Here is a 19,519-nt window from a genome sequence, read left to right as displayed (position 1 = left end):
TGGCCAGCTCTTCCCACCTCCCACCTTAACTGGGATCAGCGGCATTTAGCTTGTTTTGAGAGGGCTTTGAGATCTACAGATTGAGATCACTCTGGAAGACCCAGGTGCTTTGCTGAAGCCTAACCCACAAACCCTTCAAAAACTGGAACGCTGATTTAACCTGGCACCGTGAGTGAAGCCGTGTCTCTGCTAAAATTGATGAGAAAACTCCCTTCGCTTCTGGGGACTGGGATCCTTCGCCAGGGGAAATCATTCTGAGCCTATTTCCCTTCCCTCTGACATTTTCTGTCTTATCAAAAGCCAGAGGAGTAAGGAAGAAGGTTAATGACTAAATTGACAAATAAACAATCAGTTCAAAGCAGCAACAGAACATTTCCGGGAAAATTTAAGAATGTTCTCTGAAAACCGGTTAGGAATGTAAAGTGCCACACTTCAGCCCAAGAGAGACCATCCGTACAGAGCTCATTGGGTTACGGGGGCTGCAGCTGGCTGGGAAATAGGAAAGGCTTTGGCGTTTCCATGGAATACATTAGAGGAAAATTGCAGAAGAGGGAGGAAAATTGCTTTGGTCATGGTGAACGGAGAAAGGCATTGCCACAGAGGTGTCTTAGGTAAAGCCTCTCTGACAGCGTTATGTACAACCTGCACACCGTCTGACTCCGGGATGTCAGGTTTTGGACAGCAAAGCAAAAGCATCCATGGCTCTCTTCGCCAAAAAGAAAATGTGTAAGGAGTCACAGGCCAGGAGACCGCCTTTCAGCCCATTGCGGCGTGAGCATCGAGCAGTGATAATGGGGAGACGCTTCCCTCGCGCTCAGTCAGAGAAACCGAGTGTGTTTGGCCTTTGTTTTCAAGGGCTTCACTTTGCCACAGTAATGGTGCATTAACAACCGCTTGATTTTCATTTAATAAATAATAGGAATTATGCTGTGATGGAGCCAAGATTTTAAACAAGAGGCTCCTGTAAACATTTTCTTCAGGAATCTGTGATAAACCAAAGATAGCGTTAGACGTACTCGGAGGGAGTGGGGACGCCAGACTTGGAATCTGTCCATCCGCTTCACCACTGAAACAAAACCACTTTATAACAACCACAGAGGAGAGGAAGCGATGCAGCTTGGCACATGCACTTACACTATGTGTAGTGGAAATGTTTATTCTTTATTTCAGAAAGATTTAGTGGGTGTAGAGATAATAGAGCATAGCACTCGCTTGTGTCTTGGGGAAGGAGGGGTGATGGTGTTTGGGTTTTAAGGGAGTCCAGTGTCAGCTCCCATGGGGAATATTTTCGGTAATACCTATCGCAATCTCATGCGCTTGGAAGGCAGGAGGAGACGGAGGAATGAAATGTGCTCTTCAGGAGAGGTGTTGTAAAGGCCCCAGGATTAGTTATCTCTGACAGGAAGGATTTTACTGACTCTGGCAGACAGCAGAGGCAGAGTCCTGGCCACTTTGCATTGGCCCCATGGCTCCCCCAAGGCCCCATGCTGGGATGCTTCCCTCAGAGCGGCTCGGGTCGCTCTGCCCCTCTCCCCACGAGATGCCATGGGGCTGCCTGGGGTCACCGACCCCGCGGACAACCCGCCTCACCCCACGCGTGCCTCGTACCCAACACGTGCCGGCTTCCCGAAGGATCTTCTGGCTCCAGCTCTCTTGTGTCTACCTGATGGGCTGAGGCACCGTGTTGTGACTTGGGGGAAGGATCTGGAATGCGGGAGTCTGCAGGGTCAGTCTCATGGTCCCCAGTGTCCCTGTCTGTCCCCCCCGGTGGCCACTGCTCCCTTTTCTGCTGTGCACGTTCAGCTCTGCGGTGCTGCCTCTCCTCAGAGCTGCTCAAAATCAAACCTGAAAGACCCTGGAGTGACCTCTGGGGATGTGAGAGTCCCTGCCAGAGTTTGAAAGAGCATATGTCTAGACTTGGTGTACGAGCACGCAAGTGAAGGGATGACTAAGTGTCTGAAAGTTTGGACCTTTGGAGAGGAGTCCCTTGGCCCTTTGTTTCTTGGATAAAGTTTCGCTTCCTGTGGAGCTGTGGAGATAAAGGGTATTTTTTCTCCCGTTTTTTTTTCCCTTCTTTTCAAAACAGTAAAAAATATATAGATACGTCTTGGGCGAGAAAGCAGAAACCTTTGAAAAATTTTGGCAAATCAAGAAACACAAAGAATGTGTTGAGTGAAACATTTCATAGCGACAAAAATCAAAACATCTCACTTCGCCTTCAACCACTTTAAAACATTTTAATGGTTCAAAAGGAAATTTCAAAACGAAAAGTCATGTGTTGCTTAAAACACTGGAAAGTGTTTCATTAAAAAGGAAGAGTGGAAGCAAAACAGTTGCCTTCTGTATTTTCTTTTCTTTCCAATCAACCTGATGGCTCTTTCCCCAGTCTCAGCTGAGGTCAGGAACCAGGACTGGTCTTCCCCTGTGTTATGAGGGGCCTGGAGCCGGCAACCCTCAGACCTGAGAAGGGGACAATCTGAGGAAATAACCTCCCACGCAAGAAATCCTTGTATCACCATAACAATGTATTCATTTTTGAATATAAATTTGCAGGCAAGCCTGGCCCCAGGGCCATCCCTGCTTATCAGCTTCGTGCCTACAAGGTCCTTTTGGGCCACAGGACAGTCTCAGATCCTGGGGAACGCAGAGGGTGCTGTGACACATGGGCTGGCATGGCAGTCGTGGTGGCCTTGGAGCCTCTGCTGGCTTCCCCTGCCCCGCTCAGGCAGGTGTGGGGCCATCAGGTGTGGGACATGGCACAGCCGGCCTGCACCATGTCCGTGGGGAGGCCCTGCGTGGGCCGGGGGAGAGGAAAGTGAGATACAGCACAAGGACAGCGACGGCTGAGGTGAGTGGAGGGAGCTCCCTGGGGGATACAGCGGAGAGGGAGCCCTGCTGCCACCCGGGGCGTGGGGCTGATGTGGGGACTGCATGAGGAGCCAGAGCCAGGTGGCCGGCGGTGGCACAGAGGCGGCCTGAGAGGCGTAGGGGGGCTGTGGGGAGCAGGGAGGGCTGGCCGCGGGGAGGCTGAGGGGAGGTGGGGTACAGCAGGGCTCAGGGAAGGCCGGAGGGAGGCAGACTGAGGGGAGCTGGGTGGGAGCCGAGGAGGGAGGCTGAGAACCTGAAGAGAGCTGGCGGGGGAAGCTGAGGAGGGCCTGAGGGGGCGCTGGGGACCGCTGGGGCGGGGGGGAGGCACTGAGGAGCGCGGGGGGGCTGAGAGGTAGCTGGAGAGGGGCGCTGAGGAGAGCTGGGGTGTGTGAGGGGGCGCTGAGGAGAGCTGGGGGGGGCTAAGGAGGAGCTGGCGGGTGTCGCTGAGGTGAGCTGAGCTGGGGGTGGGCGCTGAGGAGAGCCTGAGGGGCGGCGGGAAGGCTGAGGGGCACAGCACTGAAGGGAGGCGGGCCGGGGCCGACGACAGACCCGCCGAGCGGCGCATGGCGGCCGCTGAGACGGGCTGCGAGGGGCCTGCAGGCCGTGCCCGGACAGGCCATCGCGCCGCACCCACCCCTGTCCCTGTCGCCAGCGGCCGAGGCCGCTTTAAGGCGCGGGCGGGGCGCGGCCCCCGGCCCACCTCTGAACCCGGAGATTGACGGGCGGCCGCGGCGGAGGCGGGGCGGCCCGGGGGGGCCGGTCTTCCCGCCGCCGCCGCCAATGGGGCCGGGGGGGCGGGGAGGCGCCGCTGCCCCTTCCTCCCCCCGCCCCCCGGGCTCCTCCGTGCCAGTTTGAGGAGTCCGGAGCCGAACAAAAGCAGGCGGCGAGGGCCGGGAGCGGTGCGCGCAGGCCCGGCAGAGGGGGGGCCCCGCTGCCGGCCGCAGAGCGGAGCGGGCTGCCAGCCAGCCCCGAGCCCGGCCCGAGGGTGGGGGAAAGTTTGAAGCCCTCCCCCGGAGCGCGGGGGCTCCGCCGCTCTCCAGCCCCGGCAGCCCCGGCGCTGCCATCGCGGGCGGCCGCCCCGCTCCGCCCCGCCGCGGCCGTTGCCGCTGCCGCCGCCGCCTTCTCCCCGGGCGCAGCCCCTGCCCCCGCCGGCCGGCCCGCTGCCTCCCCGGGCGCGGGGCTGCGCTGCCCTGCTTTTGGAGTCGCCGCCGTTTCCCCTCCCTTCCCCGGAACCCCCCCTTCTCCCTCCCTCCTCCTTCCCTCCCTCCTCCCTCCTCCTCCTTCTCCTCCTCCAGCAGCCAAAGGGATTTTTCCCCCCTTTCTTTCCCCTCTCCTCTCTCTTTTTTTTCTCCCTCATTTTTTCCCTCCTCCTCCTCCTCTTCCTCTCCGCCGCGGAGCCGGGCGCCAGCGTGAAGGATAAATAAAAAGCGAAGAGGAAGAGGCTGGGGAGGAGGAGGAGGAGGAGGGGGGGGGGGGGAAGGAAAGAAGAAGAAGAAAGCGAGCAAGAAAAGAAAGCGAGGAGCCAGGCGGCCAGCCCAGCCGCGCCGCTCCCGGCAGCCAGGGCAGGAGGCGGCGGCGGAGCGGGGGCCGGCGGCCGGCGATGGATGACCAGCCGCGGCTGATGCACACGCACAGCGGGGTGGGGATGCCGGGGCACCCGGGCCTGTCCCAGCACATGCAGGATGGACCAGGCGGGGCGGAGGGGGAGGCAGGCAGGAAGCAGGACATCGGAGACATCTTACAGCAGATCATGACCATCACGGACCAGAGTTTGGACGAGGCGCAGGCCAGGTGAGAGCGGCGGCCCGGCCCGGCGGGGGCAGGTGCCGGGAAGTTTCCCCCGCGCACGGCCCGGCCTTTGTTGTCCGGCGGGGGCAGCGCCCGGCGCGGGGGGACGGGGGGTCCCTGCTGCCGGGACGTGGCGGGGCGGGAAAAAAAGGGCACAGCTTATCCCCCCACCCCCTTCCCAACTTGATGGTGGTTCCTGGGGGTCTCAGCCCACCCCATCCCCCAGCTCCTTCCCCACGGGGGGTCCCGAAGTGGGGCTCGGCTGGGCAGCGGCCCGGGGTCCTCAGCCTTTTTGGGGTGGGGGTGGATTCCGGAGGGAGGCGGGTGTTGCAGCAGGGCTCTGCGTTGGGCTCCTCCGAAAGAGGCACAAAGTACTGCTCTATATTATTTATTTTTTGTTGATAGGGGCGTTAATAATGTTCTTTTTTAGGGCCCTGTAGTGGTGTTGTTATTTTTCAGGCCGTGTTTTTGCCCTTGGAGGATGCACATAGAAGCTTCCCTTCAATTTTTTTTTCTTGTTAATGGCAGAGGTATTTAAAAAACAAAAAACACCGCTGTAAAAGCCGGTAACCGAATTGTCCCCGGCTTCAGGGAGTGCAAACCTAAATACGTACCTTCAAGGCGCTCGCAAAAGTTAAGAGAGGGAGGAAAAAATAACAAATCCCCAAATCGAAGGCATAGTTGAAGGAATAAAACAAACAAGCAAAATAAAGTTGCCCTGAATTGCCTGGGGTACACTTGAAATTTCTTCTGGGCTGCAGAGCTGCTAGGTACGGTGTCCTTCCCCCTGGCATTCATGCCCCGAGCTGGAGCAGATTGCTAGAATACATTGTTCCTGGAAAAACGCATCGCACGGCCCCACAACTCTTTTAGGAAGAACTTCCAGAAGGATAAAAGTAGCCCCCAAACCTCAGCTTACATCCTCACCGCCTCCCCAGCTTGTATAAAGCCCCTGCTTACTGAAAAGCCTCGTTGCTGGGCTGATCTTACTAATTTTCTTACGTTCTTGCAGGGGCAGAGTAGCTGTTAGGAGGAGGAGGAAATCAGGCACTTTCTCCCCGGCCAGACCCGGGGCAGCGAAGGGATCTTCCTTCGGAAAGTTGCAGGAATTTTGTGTGTTCCTGCCTGCATAATTTAGTATAGTTAATCAAATCAACAAAGCCAAAGCAGAACAGAGCTGGGAGAAGGCTTTATGGGTTTGCCTTGCTGGACTATTTCAGCTGCTTCCTCGCAGTACTTTTTAAATATATTTTTTATTACTGTTTTTAATGCTGAGCTGCCAAACACACCGTATTTATCAGTGATGTTTAGTTTTGCATTTCTTCCATCCATCCTACTGTTGTTTTGCTGCCTCTTTTTTTTTTTTTTTTTTTTTTTTTTAAATGAAGTTTTGGGAAGATGCAAAGTGCCAATATTATTAGTAAGGGGGCTCCTCCAGCATATGTACGTGATTTGTGTATACCCAAATGTCTGCACCCATCTGGGTGTGCTGATAAGGGGACGCTGTGGTTCTGCAAGGGTATATACCTTTGAGAGACTTCATCAGATATATAAATCTTTTTAACATGTTGTGGGTGGTGTGGGGTAAGTAGTGTGAATGTTTGCCAGATGTTCACATCGTCTTTCGTGTGTAATTTCGGTTGGTAAACAGAAATCCTGTAACAGGCGCCTGATAGCAACAGCCCTTTATACAACTAAACCCTTGGCTAAATGATTGTATGGCTTAAGAGAAAAAGATAAAATCATACAGTTTCTTTGCCTCAGTGGGCACGCGGTGGGTTTTTAAAACCAACCGATTAAAACTACCCCCACTCCCCTGCCCCCAAACTCTTTCCTCAGAACCTACAGAGAACGGTCAGCTCTGAAATAACAGCAGCCAAAAAGCAAGGCGTTGAATAGCGTGCCCTCCCCTTCCCAGAAGCAGCTGGCTGTGTTTTTAAATGTGTTTACTGTCCCAATTGTAAAGAATTAAATTGTAACACCTGTGAATAAGCTGGATGTAAGTAGTGTGGAGGCAGGGAAATGGGTTTCTCTCGCCATACATGCATGTGTATCTCCGCACTCGAAGTTGGGCGATGAAATTCTCCGAATTGACAGCTCTTAAGCAGAGGATTTTTCCACCGCTGGGGCAAGGGGGGGGGGGGTTTAATTCCCTTCTACCTTGCAGGGTGAGCCTAATAAAGCACATGGCTAGCTTTAATATCAGAGGTGGGGGATGGCAAGAGCCCAGTGCTTGCTCTGTATTGAGTAAGACAGTTGAACCAAGCTTGGCTCCCAAAAGCTGCTGGTGTCGGCTTGGTGCATCGCCGGGCTTGCACCGGCGGTGGGAGACGCTCGGTGGCAAAGGTGATTTTCAAGCCATTCCTAAATTGGTATAATTCATCTCCTCTGCCTTAGATAGGTGGCTGTTTGCAGCACTGGCGCTCAAGTCATGGCAGAGGTAGTGGTGGGGCTGAGGGGGCTCAAACGTGTCCCCTCCACCTCCGGCACGCACGTGCCAGCCAGCAAGAATTTGGAAAGTTGTTCTTCATGGTGACATCCTAACCTCACTCGCCCCTCTCTTCTTTTCTCTCCAGGAAACATGCTTTAAACTGCCACAGGATGAAGCCAGCCCTTTTTAATGTCTTGTGTGAAATCAAAGAAAAAACAGGTAGGAAATCAGTGCTGTTGGTTCTGTGTTATTTTTCATTTTGCTCTTTGAGGGTTTTATACCACCAAGTTTGTGGCCCCCTCCCCCCCATAGCAGTATTTAAGTGGGGAGAAATAACTCGCTGGTATTTAATGCTTCTGGCTGTGGACTTGCACGATGCAGTTTGTGTCTGGAAGGGAAAATATTGTGGTTTAATTTCTATTGTATAGCCTCTTTTTATTTATTGCTTTTTCTGGGGACAAGAAAAAGATCAAAACCCTCACAATTTGTCTCTTGCTATAGTTTCTTCTTTAAGACATGGCACTGCTTTTTTTTTTATTATTATTATTAAATAAAATCTGAGTACAGAGTAGCGGGGGAAAAAACCTGACAAAATAAAATTGTGCAGTCTGATTGCTGTTACTGTTCAGGTAAACGTAAAGGTTTCTTAGTTGTGGTTTTGTTTTTTTTTTTTTTTAAAAAAAGGGTTAAAATGCTCTTGTCTGCCAGTCATATCCTGGCTAGCTCATGTAAGAGGGAGTTGTCAGTTGCCTTTAGTGAAAGCAATATATTAGATTGTTAGTTACTTTAGGGTACTGTTGTTTTATGGCATGGGGTGTTCTCAGGCTTCTAAAGAAGCTAATGGCATGAGAGCGTTGGTTCTGCTGTTTCCCACTTTCCAGACCTCCTACCATGTACTAACACACTTATAACACATCCCAGGGGGGCATTTAAATTTTAAAAGCAACAATTAAAAAATAGCAGTCATCAATCAAGGGTGATCTTAAACAACAGATGCTCAGGGAAGGGCATTTAACAACATGCACCACTTATTTATGTATTTGTCAGAATCTCTTATTTTTAATTAAAAAAATGGGAGGAATGATGGAAATTTGGTGGGGCGGGGGGGTGTGTGTGTGTTCATCTCTGCTGTTGGTTTTCTGAGCCGACCAGAGTTGATCGGCGGGTTTTTCCATGCCGATCTAGCTGCCTTGTTTCAGCTTGCTGTGAAGTACTTGACTTCTTTCCCCCCCCTCCTTTTACAACAAGGACTGTAACAGTCAGTAATTCATATCTGAGCCATATAAGCAAGGGCATGACATGAATGAAAGTGACAATAAATATGATTGCACACCTAGCTGATATACATTGATAGTTACACATAAAAGAGGAACAGCTTTCAGGAGCCTGAATCGCAAGTCTTATTTTTTTTCTTTCTTAAATATATATATAAAACCTCCTAGCGTGAGCAGCTGATTGAAAATACAATTACTTGACTCTTGCAATATATATAAGATGACTAAGGGGGACCTTTTGTTAAACGTTGTTTGTGCAGAGTGTAGCCCAGACAAAGCTCCTACCGATGGCATTCGGCTCTCTGAAGTCCTCATGGCTGCGTGGCTGGGTCTGACCTTTCCGAGGAGTCTTTTCTTATGGAGTTCCCATAATATTAAGCTAGTAGGTTCAGTATGGGAACCCCTGTACAGTTCATATGATGTAACGTGAGGGAGTCTGCCTGGAGGTGAATTTTATGGATTTTATAGCGTTCCCCTGTGTGCCACCCTAAAAAAAGAAAGGAACTCGGTGTCTCCTCTCTTCCCTCTTCTTTTGTGTCGCATGAGCCAAAGAAAATGTTTGTCTGCCTTTTCTCCACATGTATGTGATGCTCCGTATGCTGCCAGTGCAGGGGTACTTTTTGGCAGGGTAACTGACGAATCCCACCTCAGCTTTTCTATTAATGCAGTTGCAAAGTTAGGGGACAGACTGGGAATCTGCTAGGACCAAACCTGATGGGAAATTCAGGTGACCTCAGGGATGCTCTGGGGTCCTGGTGAGCTGGGGAGGGTTGGGGAGCTGTACGTATCCCACAGTGGCTGGGTAGGATAATTCCTGTCTGCTGAGGAAAATCGAGAGGTGGTATAGGGCAAAGTGTGCTGCTGGAAATAAAGGATATTCAGGTGTGAACTGGGGTTGTCTCTACACTTTTTTCTTTTATTTTTATTTTTTGCTGTTGTGCCTGGGTTACTTGGCCATGGAGGAGTTGTGTAGAGGTATCTGAAGAGGTTGAACTGAGATGACTTTTGGAGCATTGTTTATCTGCCCTTAATATGTTTATGGTGAATTCTTTAATTTGTAAATTCAAAGACCTCCTCCCCTCTCCCCCATCTGGGTCCCCAAAAGTCAGGGTTTGTAAAGAAGCAAGCAGCCAGATGGTTTGGTTTTGATTGTTGTTTTTTTTTAATTATTGCTTTGTGGGCCCAATGCTAGGAGGAAGTTGGTCTTGTTTTTTTCTGGGGCTGAGGGTACTGCCTGCTTCTGTTTGCTCGCTCCTTCCTTGTGGGCAGCGGCATGAAAGTTGAGCCAGCTTCTCTCTTCCCACTTTCCATTTTGCTTCCCAGATTTTTGCATGTGTCGTGTTTGAAATCCTGGTGATTGTTTGTGGTCACTGGTGGGTGTTTGAAAGTGCGTGCGTACATCTTCCCCCCGGCGTTATGATGTGCAGAAATGTGCGTTCAGTTACCCCGCTGCCTGATTTAAGTGACTCCAGAGCCTTACGGAGACTTTACCACAGTCTCTCGCAACATTATGGCTAATATTTCATAGCGTTAACGTTGTCTTGAGCAAACCCGAAGTGTCCATAAAGTTTTTAGACAAAGAGGTCGTCTGTATTGGCTGAAGAGTTGCCTTTTGCATTTGGGCTCTTCAGTTCTTTTAAAGCATTTATAAATACTTTAAGAAAAAAAAAATTACCAACAACCAACAAAACCTGGAAAAAAGCTCAGTGGGTTGTCTTTTGTCTGCGGCATGGAGATTGTTGCTTTTGGGGTGATGACTGTTTAAAAGTAACAAAAGTTGAGAGGTTTGCTCTGAGTGGGAGCATGTGAGGGGGGTGTGTGGAAATTGCCGCTGAAATATGCGTATAAGTTGTCGACGTTCATTTGGTGTGTTTTCACTTGCTGTTGGTCGCTTTGTTGCGAAGGAAGGGGCAGGACTGCCTTCAAATGGCTGGCTGGCTTTTTGGAATAATAATTATGGAAATGGGAGGCATTGTTGTCCTAAATACAATTGATTCCTCTGTCAATAGGGATTGAAATCGGAAATCGTATTGCTGATTTATAAAAAGTTTGAAGGCAGGGGTAGGTACTCTGTCTTTACGGCCTCCCTCCTCTCTTGTGTTTTTTTCCTCTTTTTGGTATGTTGTGTTTTTTTTTTTTTTTTTTTTAAGCTGTTCTCTGCATGAGCTGAATAGCTAAGCAGAAGAATCAGGCAAGGCGTACGCAGACGTGGGGTCCTTGGATGGCAAACTGGAAAATATCTGCTGTCAAAATGCAGCAGCATCTATTTCAGCTATGAGCCTTTCCCAACTCCCATCTCGTTCGGCAGGGACCGGTGGGGAGAGGCTGAGCGCAGGATATATGACCATTTAATCTGATTCCTCCTCCTTAAGAGCTTTTCCCATCGTTTCACTTTCTCTGCTCTTTTGGGGGAGGTGAGGGCATCAGGCAAATTCTAGTTCTTAAAAAGACCCTGACTTTGTATTTCAAATCCCCTGATTATTTTTTTTTTTCCTTAACCCCCCTCACCCTTCTGTGTTGAAAGAATTTTAAGTTTAAAAGAAAAATGTACATGCCACCAACGGGGGGAATTTACGAAGTGGAATATTTATAGACAGCACTGATTAGCTGTGCAATTGTTGTTGAATAATGGGTTTGTGTGTGTGGTTTTTTTTTTTTTAATTTTAGAACATAATAGCTATATAAGGTGCCTCTTAGCTACCTTTCCCTGTGCATTATCTTCACCAAACTTAACTCAAATCAGATCTTTGAAGGAGGTAGGATTTTTTCCCCCCCTTCTTTTCTTCCTTAACACCCCTTTGTTCTCTCCAGCTCTGTGTTCAATTAACACCCCCATTGCAGAACTGTAGTCTTTTTTTTTTTTCTAATGTCTGTTACTGTATTTCACTTCTGACACCTCCCTTATTATTCTTGCCTGCTATTTCTCTTTCATATAGCAATTACGATACGGGGTTTCTTTCTTTCTCCCTCCCTTCTCTCCCCCTGCTCCCAACTCAAGCCCCACCAAGAGCAGCATGGGGAGAAGAGAGGCAGCTGCAGTGCGTGCAGTGGTAGTGTTTTTGGGATATGGGGCAGAGCTGGAAGTGGGATATGCTGTCAAGCCCGAGGCCCCTCGGATGAAGTTTTTCTCAGGGCTGAATGGGGCAGCTTGCTTTCCTCCCTCCCCCCGCCCCCCCTCCCGTTTCAGACCCTGCCTGCCTTGTTATCCTGCATTTCCACTGAGGTTTCTCAAGGTGCAGGGGAGAGTTAAAACATCCCGCTTTGAATCGCAGTGTAATTCTTGCACCTAAGGCTTCATTCTGCTTCTGCAAAAGCTCGTAATGAAAGTGCTGGTGCTCCAGCCCCAGAGCATCTGGGTCCCTGCTCTGCTCTTGGTGGGTCCACCCTTCACCCGGCTGCTCTCCCTTCTGCCCATCAAAGGGGAGGAAGCCTTTGCTTTGATATTTGTTATTAATATTTTTTTTTCTCCTCCAGTTGAGAGGCTTTGAAGGCAAAAGTGATGGTTCTCTCTCCCAGCTGGGCAGGCTGTCTGTAGGGGCATGGTCTGTGGGGTCCGTAGTGCCGCTGCCCTGGTGGGAAGTGAAACCTTGTGGGAGAGGAGAGGGCTTCCTGCCGGCCAGCACTGCCCGAGGAAGCCTCTTGGCAGCTCACAAATTGCTTCCAGAAACCTGATGTCTTCAAGAGAAAGGAGGGAAGGGAACATGCAAGGTGCTGGAAGATGAGGATGGTTTGGGAGGGAAAGCAGCGTCTGAGAGACCTTGGCTTGGTGGAGGGCTGTATCACTGCAGGAGGAGCGGCCACCTCTGGGGACTGGCTGGGAGGGATGGATACCAGTCACCCTGATGGGAAGGGGGATGTGCCCCAGTAGGGTCCTGGTGGCTGGAATGAGCAGCGTCTTCAAGGTTGGACCTGTGTCACTGCAGCGAGTTCTTTTTCTGGGCTTTCCTCTTCCAGCATGATGTTGTCCATCTGGGATACGCTTGGGATGGGTAGCTTTAGAGGAGCATGCTTGCAGGGAGAATTCTCTTTTTTTCCCTTTTAATTTTATATTTTCTTCCTCTCCCCTGGTAGCATGTGGTTGGAGCTCTTTGAACGGAGCAGGCTTAATTAGTTTAATCAAAATTGGCCTCCTGCAATCCTCCAGGGAAGGAGGTGGGAAGCACGGGGCGGCCAGCGGGCTCTTCCTCCCACCTCCTCCCCCTCAGCCCTGCCGGCAAAGCAGAGAAACCAGGCCCAGCTCTGGCACAGCCTCACCGCTCCTGAGGGACTCACTACAATTCAGGAGTACAGGAAGAAACCTGTTTGGTTTTGTTTTCAGGCTTGTTTTTTTTGTGGGTGCCTGATGTCGAGCAAACTTTGCTGTAATTGCAGCAGACTGGGACGATGCTCTTGGAGGGTCTTTTGGGTCCCGTTGCTCCCTGCCTCATCTGTTTGCTCCTGGGGGGTGGATGAGCTTGTCCCTTGGCCCTCAATCCCATGCTCCCCAGTCTCCTAGCCTTTGCTTGCACTAGCCTCCCCAGGTATTGGGTGGCAGTGGCTGTTGGATGCATGTGTCTGGGGAAGGAGGGTGCTGGGAAGGTGCTGTGCCGGCAGCTTGCTCTTCAGATGCTGCCTGCTGACAAGGCGCAGAGGAGAAGGAATCTTTGTGTTCCATTAATGCACGCTGGAAAAATATCTGTTTTAACCAGATGCATACATAAATAACAGCTAACCAGAGCATCCTCTTAACGTGAACGTTAGGTGTCTTCCGCGCTGCCACGGGTTTCTGCCCAGTCCATCTCCCCTCGCCTCTGCACAGTCTTGGCAGCAGTCAGAGCGGTGTGGGTGAGCTCAGGGAAAGAGATCTTTTTATTGGGTCTTGTAGCTCCAAACGAGAAACTCGGAAGATCTTTCAGGCCTAAATTTCTCCAGGGAAAAATGGTTCAAGTTCCCTTATTTGAGACCTGCAAAGGGATTTCCCCCTCGGAGCGCTGACTGTCTGGGAGCAGGGCTTTTCTAAATGATCTCAAATGCTAGATTTATTCCTTTTAGCAGGCTCGCGCGCTGCGTGCTGGCCCTGGGTTTGAGGGCAGTGGCTGTAAACAACACGCAGAGAAACTCTGAGACAATTTCATCATGGTTTCCCCCCCCTCACCCTGGTCACAAGGAAATTACTGCATGCAGCAGTTCTTTAGGGTAGTAGGGTGGTGGTTTAAACGTAAATGATTTTGTTTGCAGCAAGACACACCAGGCTATGCTGCTGGTGGTGCTTCTGCTGAATCAGAGCTGGGGATTCTGGCAGGGAAAAGGGAGGAATATGGGATTCCTCCTCTGCTTTTGGTTCAGCACCTCATTCCCCGGTTCCTCCTTTAATCCAGCAGCTGCTGCCTTCTCTGCTAATGAAGCTCTGCAAAGGGTTTCGTGATCTCTTGGAAATCTGCGGTGAAACATTTTACTACTGGTTTTTTCCCCTTCCTGTGCTTGGAGTTGGGGTGCTTTGGGAGGCAGCAGAGCCTGTCCTATTTGCTCTGTGCACTAGAGGGGTGGTTTGCAGCAGGTGCAAAATGCCAGGTACCCAGTGGGAACAGGGGGTGAGTTTGTGTCTGAAGATGTGATATTTTCTTTTTTTCTACCTTTCTGATTTATTTTTTTTCATTTATTTATTCAAGTCTTGCATTCTCATGGCAGTTTTCCTATACATACTGTGAGTTTCACCCTCCTGGTAACATGTGCTGTTCTTTGCTTTGTTTTGGGAGTTGCTGTGGGGGAGGTGGGCTGCGCAGCCCTGGCTTTCATGGACCCCAGAGCAGGATGGCCTCTGCCAGGCTCCAAGCTTTTGGGCTCAAGCTTTGGGCTTTTCAGTGCCGGGCAGGGAGAAGTGATGCTTCTTTGTGCTGCAAGGATGTGTGCTGTACAGCGCCTAGCACAGGCAGGACTCGGTGCTGGGTTGGGGTTTGGAAGGAGGTAATGTGATTTACAGCAATGGATCTGGTTAATAATCTCCAGCAGCTTCTGTATACTCAGGGGCTGCTTGTATTCCCAGCCAGGTGTTTGCAGACCGGATCAATATGGCCCTATTTGCATGGGGCTGTCCATAATCTAATAAACCAGCCTCAATCTGCATCCTTTGCTTTCCCCAAACATCCATCTAGAGATGATCCCGGTCCAGTTGGACTGGTAAGTGTTCCCTGTGGTGAGAGAAGCTGTTTGTGAACAGTGCCTGGCCCCTGGACTGCCAGCCTAGTGTCATTTGTGGCACCCCAGTGCTGCCAGTGGGTACTGGGTGCCAAGGCTGTACCCTCCAACAGAGCCTGGGCTGTGCAAGCATCCCAGATTTTTGGGTGCACTGGCTGTTTGTAGTTGCTGCATGGTGCTTTGCAGACCATCACCTCCCCAGTATGCTCCAGAGGCATCGATGTCGGGGTTTTTTTCCATGAAATCCCTCTTCTTGCCATGTCACCTTTGGGGAGCTTCTGCTGGGAACCCCATTTGAAACCAATAACAATGGTTTTGCAGGCTGGGTGGTCGGCAGCTTCTGCTGAAAACTCTCTTGGAGGTGTTGCATCCCCTGGTGACTTAAATAGCACAAGGTGGCGGGCAGTATAGGGATAAATTACAGAAAGCTGTGACCTGAGGAGGCTGTGGGCTGAATACATTAAAGCGTGGTGTTGTCAGGCCAGCGGTGGGGCTGGGGAGGGACTTGGGTGATGCTGTTTCCCGGTGTTGGGGGATTGGTTGGGCTGGAAGTATTGGTTTGCAACTGTGTTGCTTAGAAAAAAATATAAAATAAAAAAATCCCTGAAGAATTAAATCTCTTGGGCTTGTGAGCCCTGCGCCTGTATATTTTTTTTTTTTTTTTTTTTTTTTTTTTTTAAAATCTGGAACAGAAAGCCACCTTTACTGGTTCCTTTTCCTGGTGGCAAAGGAGAGGTGGCAGGAGAACCGGCAGCCCGATGGAGGGGATGGCTGCCGGGGGAAGCTGCCTTACCAGGCTGCTGTGCCCGCTGAGGAACGGTGTGCTGTCACTGCTTCTCGGTGTTTTGGGGAGGTCACCAGCACAGATAATAGAAATCCCCTCTGACACCTTGAGCAAGCAGCGTGTTGTCACAGTCCTCTCCCTGCCCAGCCTTTTATTTATAGGAGAAGCCTTACCCAAAATAGCTTTTTTGCTTGCCCTAACCTGATGGGGCTGTTTCTCACCCTCTTTTCCTTTTTTCTTTCTTTCTTTCTTTTTTTTTTTTTAAATATACTGATAAATTGAAAACCCTCAGAACAGCCAGTGCTGTGAGGAACCACTCTAATCTAAAATGATAACTTTGCCATTTTACTGCAGCCTTGGTGAAAAACGAGCGGAGCTGCCTTTGCAAGGGGGATCAGCCCATCTAAATGCTGGTGGCTGGATTTTTGTTTCTCGCCTGAGTGCAAGTCCAGAAACTCAGTTCATCATTTCCATGTCCCATTTTCGGTTTCACAGGCAGCATTTTGCAACGCCACGTTTGGCCCAGCCTGGCTGGCCTGCCTGTCCTTGTTATCAGAAGAGGAAAATCGAGTTTCTCTCCTGGTTGGATAACATTTTCAAATTCCAGAGTGATGTCGATTAGCAGAATTAGCAGTGGCAGGTTAACTGGCAAAAATACTCTTCCAGTTGTGAAGTATTCGTTGCTGGTCGCTGATCCTTTCCCAACTCCACCGGTCCTGATCCTGGACACGTCGTTGCAGCACAGGGATTTTTCTCTTAATTCAGTGCGATTGTTTCCTTTGACATTCGATATTTACAAGGCTGGAGCCAAAATGAAAGTGAATCTGCCTGTAACTCTCCAAATGTGCCTTTCTAATTTCAACATTAATGTTTCAAAACCCAAGCTGCTGGTGGGTGTACCTTTGCTTGTTTACACACATTTTTTTTTTTTCCTCCCCCCCCCCCCCCCCCCCCCCCCCCCGCAGTGATTTTCTCATGAAACACTAAGAATGGTACAGTAACTGCAGCCTCTGGATGGATCTGCCTCCTGCTTTAAGATTTGAAATTTGGCTTTTGGCTCTTAAGTCTCTTAATTTTAAAAGGTTGCAAGTATTTTAACTTAGTCTTTTTTTTTGTATGCAAAATTATTATTGCAGTGGCACTATTTTAGTAATTTGCAGTAGTCCTATTGCAATAATTTGCAGTAATACGATTATTGCAATTCTCTAGTCAAAAGGCATGGTTCACAGGGTAAAAGGAATGAGTTGGAAGGAGTTGCAGCCATCAGCCCTGACTTCATAGCGCAGGATGTGGCCTCCCCTGTATGTTCGGTGAAGCTTGTGCTTTCCAGAAGGATTCTTGGTCTTGTGTAGGAAAGTTGGAGGTGGTGGGGCATGCTCCACCACAGCTGGCGAAGGTGGTGTTTTGAAGGGTTTATGACCCTTGTTTTGCAAGGGGTCACCTATTTATTTCTGATAGGAATTTGTGAAGCTTCTGGCTGCCGCGTTATGCTGTGCGTGTGCCTGCCGCGGCCCTGCTCCCGGTGCAGTTGTGTGGCTGGGGGGAGCAGGTGGCAGGAATGGTGTTTTCGGTGAATGTATTATTACCCTGAAAGGTCCTGGCTGTTAGATCTGCTCAGCAGATGTGAGTGTTGATCGGTATTGGTGGTGGGGAGTTGCAATATACTTTGCTAATGGAGAAAAACCTGAAGAACAATTCCCTGATTTACGCTTTCGGCGATGTGAAATGAAGCGGTCTGAAGCGCTTTGCTCAGCAAGCTCTTAGCAGACCGCTTCTTCATCCCTCGTTCATGCAGATTTTTCCGAAGAGGCTCTTTCTCAGCTCTGTTGCTGGGTGAGCAGAGACAGCTGGGGGGCACGGACCCCTTAAATGCATCCGGATGCAGAAAGCATTGAGCATGGGAGCAGGGAGCGAGCAGCACCCGCTATAGCTCGCTCCAAAGCCCCGGTGCAATTCTGTCCCCATGTGGCTGAAAAGGTCATTTAGCGCAATAGCAAACATTTAATTTATTTTTTTGTGCGTGTGCTCCCTTAAATAGTCAAATTAGCATCCTTCCTCTGCTACAGGAGCTTCTGGAGGGGGCGTCCTGAGAAGGATTATCAGTAGGAGCGCCTGGGCCTGGGCTGTTCCTCTCCCGAAGGTCCCCGGCTGCTATTTGCACATCCTGGTGTCTGACTGCGGCTGGCATTTCCCCCGTTCGGTGGAATTTACTTTCTGCCTGGTGAGGGCATTGGGTAACATTTGCACACCTGGGCTGCTTAAGCTGTGGAGGGGCTGGGGGGATGCGGCGGAGAAGGTCAGGGGTCTCTGCTTTCCTTATGGGCAGGAGGAAGCAGGGAGAGCAGCTGATGGGTACTGTGTCCTCTACCTAGGCAGCAAGCAGGAGGGGGGAAATGATGCTACGTAATGTGATGGCACCTGTGTCACCATCTGGACCCTGCTCTGATATTAGGTGGATGCAGGGTTGGCCCCGGCTATGGAAAGCTCAGACTGTGCTCAGCTTCCTCTGGTGGTGGATGGACCAGTTGGGCAGTGGGTGCTTGGTTGGTTTGGGTTGTGGCAAAGGGGCTCTGTTTCCATTTGCGTAGGCTTGCAGAGTGTGCCTGGGAGGCATGCAGCCCTGGGGTGGGATTTCTCCTTAGAAATGGCTCTTCTGCGTCCAGGTTTAGAACGCTATGGGGCCCTGACCTGTGGGCTCTTGGGAGTAAAAGGACGCATGCAGCAGTGCAGTGGCCTGGCTGGAGGTTTAGGGAGACTATCCCAAGGGCAAAGAGGGATTGTTTGCTGTGGAAAACCCACAAGCAATATGGAAGGAGATAAGACACAGCTAAGGGTGGTAGCAGGGGAAGTCCCCTTTCTTGCCATGCTCCTGAGGTAAGTGGCAAAGCCCACCTGGGTGAAAGGACAGATTTTTATTTCCCTTTTTCTGCCATGTTTGGTTTAGGCCTTGGAAACATGCTTCGTCAAAGGCAGCATGCCTGACTAGCTGGGTGCTCGGGGGCTAACAACCCGGGGGCTGGGGCAGAAGTGGAGCGCTGGGAGGGCTGTGATGGCACGGTGCTTCCAGCCCGAACACCCGGCCGGGAGCTGCGGGCACGGCTGGTGGAGCATGCCGGCGCTGTGTGCCGAGACACGCAGCTGCGGGCAAGGGCGGTGGATGAACCTGCTTCGTCGTACGTAGGCTGTGACTGAGAAAGGAGCTGCGCAATTAGGAGAGGTCCCTGCGGTTTGTGTTTGAAAGGAGCTCCATTAGGATAATTTTTAAGCTCCTGTTTAATCAGAGGGCTGTCAGCTAATGAAGAGGGAAACTGCTTGTGTAGTGGGACTTGGTTCATGCTGCATCCCCTCTTCTCAGTCCCTTTGGCTTTTTTTTTTGTTTGTTTATTGCTCTTGCTTCACCCTTCAGGGATGCTGGTTCTGCTACCCAAGAGGTGGCCAGGCTCCCATCGCCACCCTTGGGTAGTGATGGTCTCCTCCCTTGGGCAGCTCTTTCCAAGGATCTTCTCAGCCCCTTACCCATTGCACATAGTCAGCAGCCAGCTGCCTTCCTATTGCCACATCTCCTCCCACTGTGCAGACACTGGTGCTGCGTCTGACCCTGGTCAGCGACTGCCCTTGCAGGCTCCTGGGGGAAGCCTGTCCCTGTGGCTTTCTGGAGGGCTCTCTTAGGCTTGGTGAGGAGTGTGGAGGAGACCTAAATGAAGAACAAATGAGAACCATTTAGAGACAAATGGGAATCAGATTTATGAAGCAGGCGAGACAGCCCTTTGGAAGGGGCAGGGGGGCTGTTTGCTTTAATCATTCTCCTTGCTTTTCAGGCAATAATAAAGCAGATTTGTTTTCTTTTACCTTTTCTTCCCCCAGCCTCTTCTCTTTCCCTCTGTTCCTCTTTCTTGCTGTTCTCAAAACAGCCCTGGATCCAGCAGCACTAGCATCTCCTCCTTGAGCTCCTACCTTCCACAAATGGGATTACTGGCCAATCCAGCCAACATCTTGTTCAGTATTTTCCCCTTCTGTCTGATTCTCCCTGTCAGGATCTTGTCACCTCAAGCCAGGCTGCCTTGCCTGGGCTGCGGGGGCTGAGTCCCTCCTGCTGCCAGAGGAACTTTTTGGACTTTCTGGAGTGAGTGGTGGAACAAACTCCTCCAGGTAGGCTGAGGTTTTCTCTAAGGAGTCTGTTTGTCCTTGCACGCTCTGTTG

At 50.7% G+C, this 19,519-nt stretch overlaps 1 protein-coding gene across 2 annotated transcripts in view; it reads left to right on the top strand.

Moving 5' to 3' along the window:
- The first annotated feature begins 4,117 nt into the window (after nt 1-4,117).
- Nucleotides 4,118-19,519, top strand: part of PBX1 (PBX homeobox 1) — a 133,400-nt gene continuing 117,998 nt past the window's right edge. The window contains exons 1-2 of one of the 2 annotated variants that reach the window (XM_080407428.1): nt 4,118-4,659; nt 7,233-7,306. In XM_080407428.1, the coding sequence (XP_080263554.1) occupies nt 4,469-4,659; nt 7,233-7,306 (265 nt within the window). In that variant the 5' untranslated portion in view covers nt 4,118-4,468. The remainder of the gene's footprint in view (nt 4,660-7,232; nt 7,307-19,519) is intronic. The other variant, XM_080407430.1, reaches the window with a different exon arrangement.

This window comes from Falco punctatus, assembly GCF_963210335.1.
Source record: "Falco punctatus genome assembly, chromosome: 11".
Lineage (NCBI taxonomy): Eukaryota > Metazoa > Chordata > Aves > Falconiformes > Falconidae > Falco > Falco punctatus.
The sequence above is the reverse complement of the archived record's forward strand: the minus strand, read 5'-3'. Positions and strand labels throughout refer to the sequence as shown.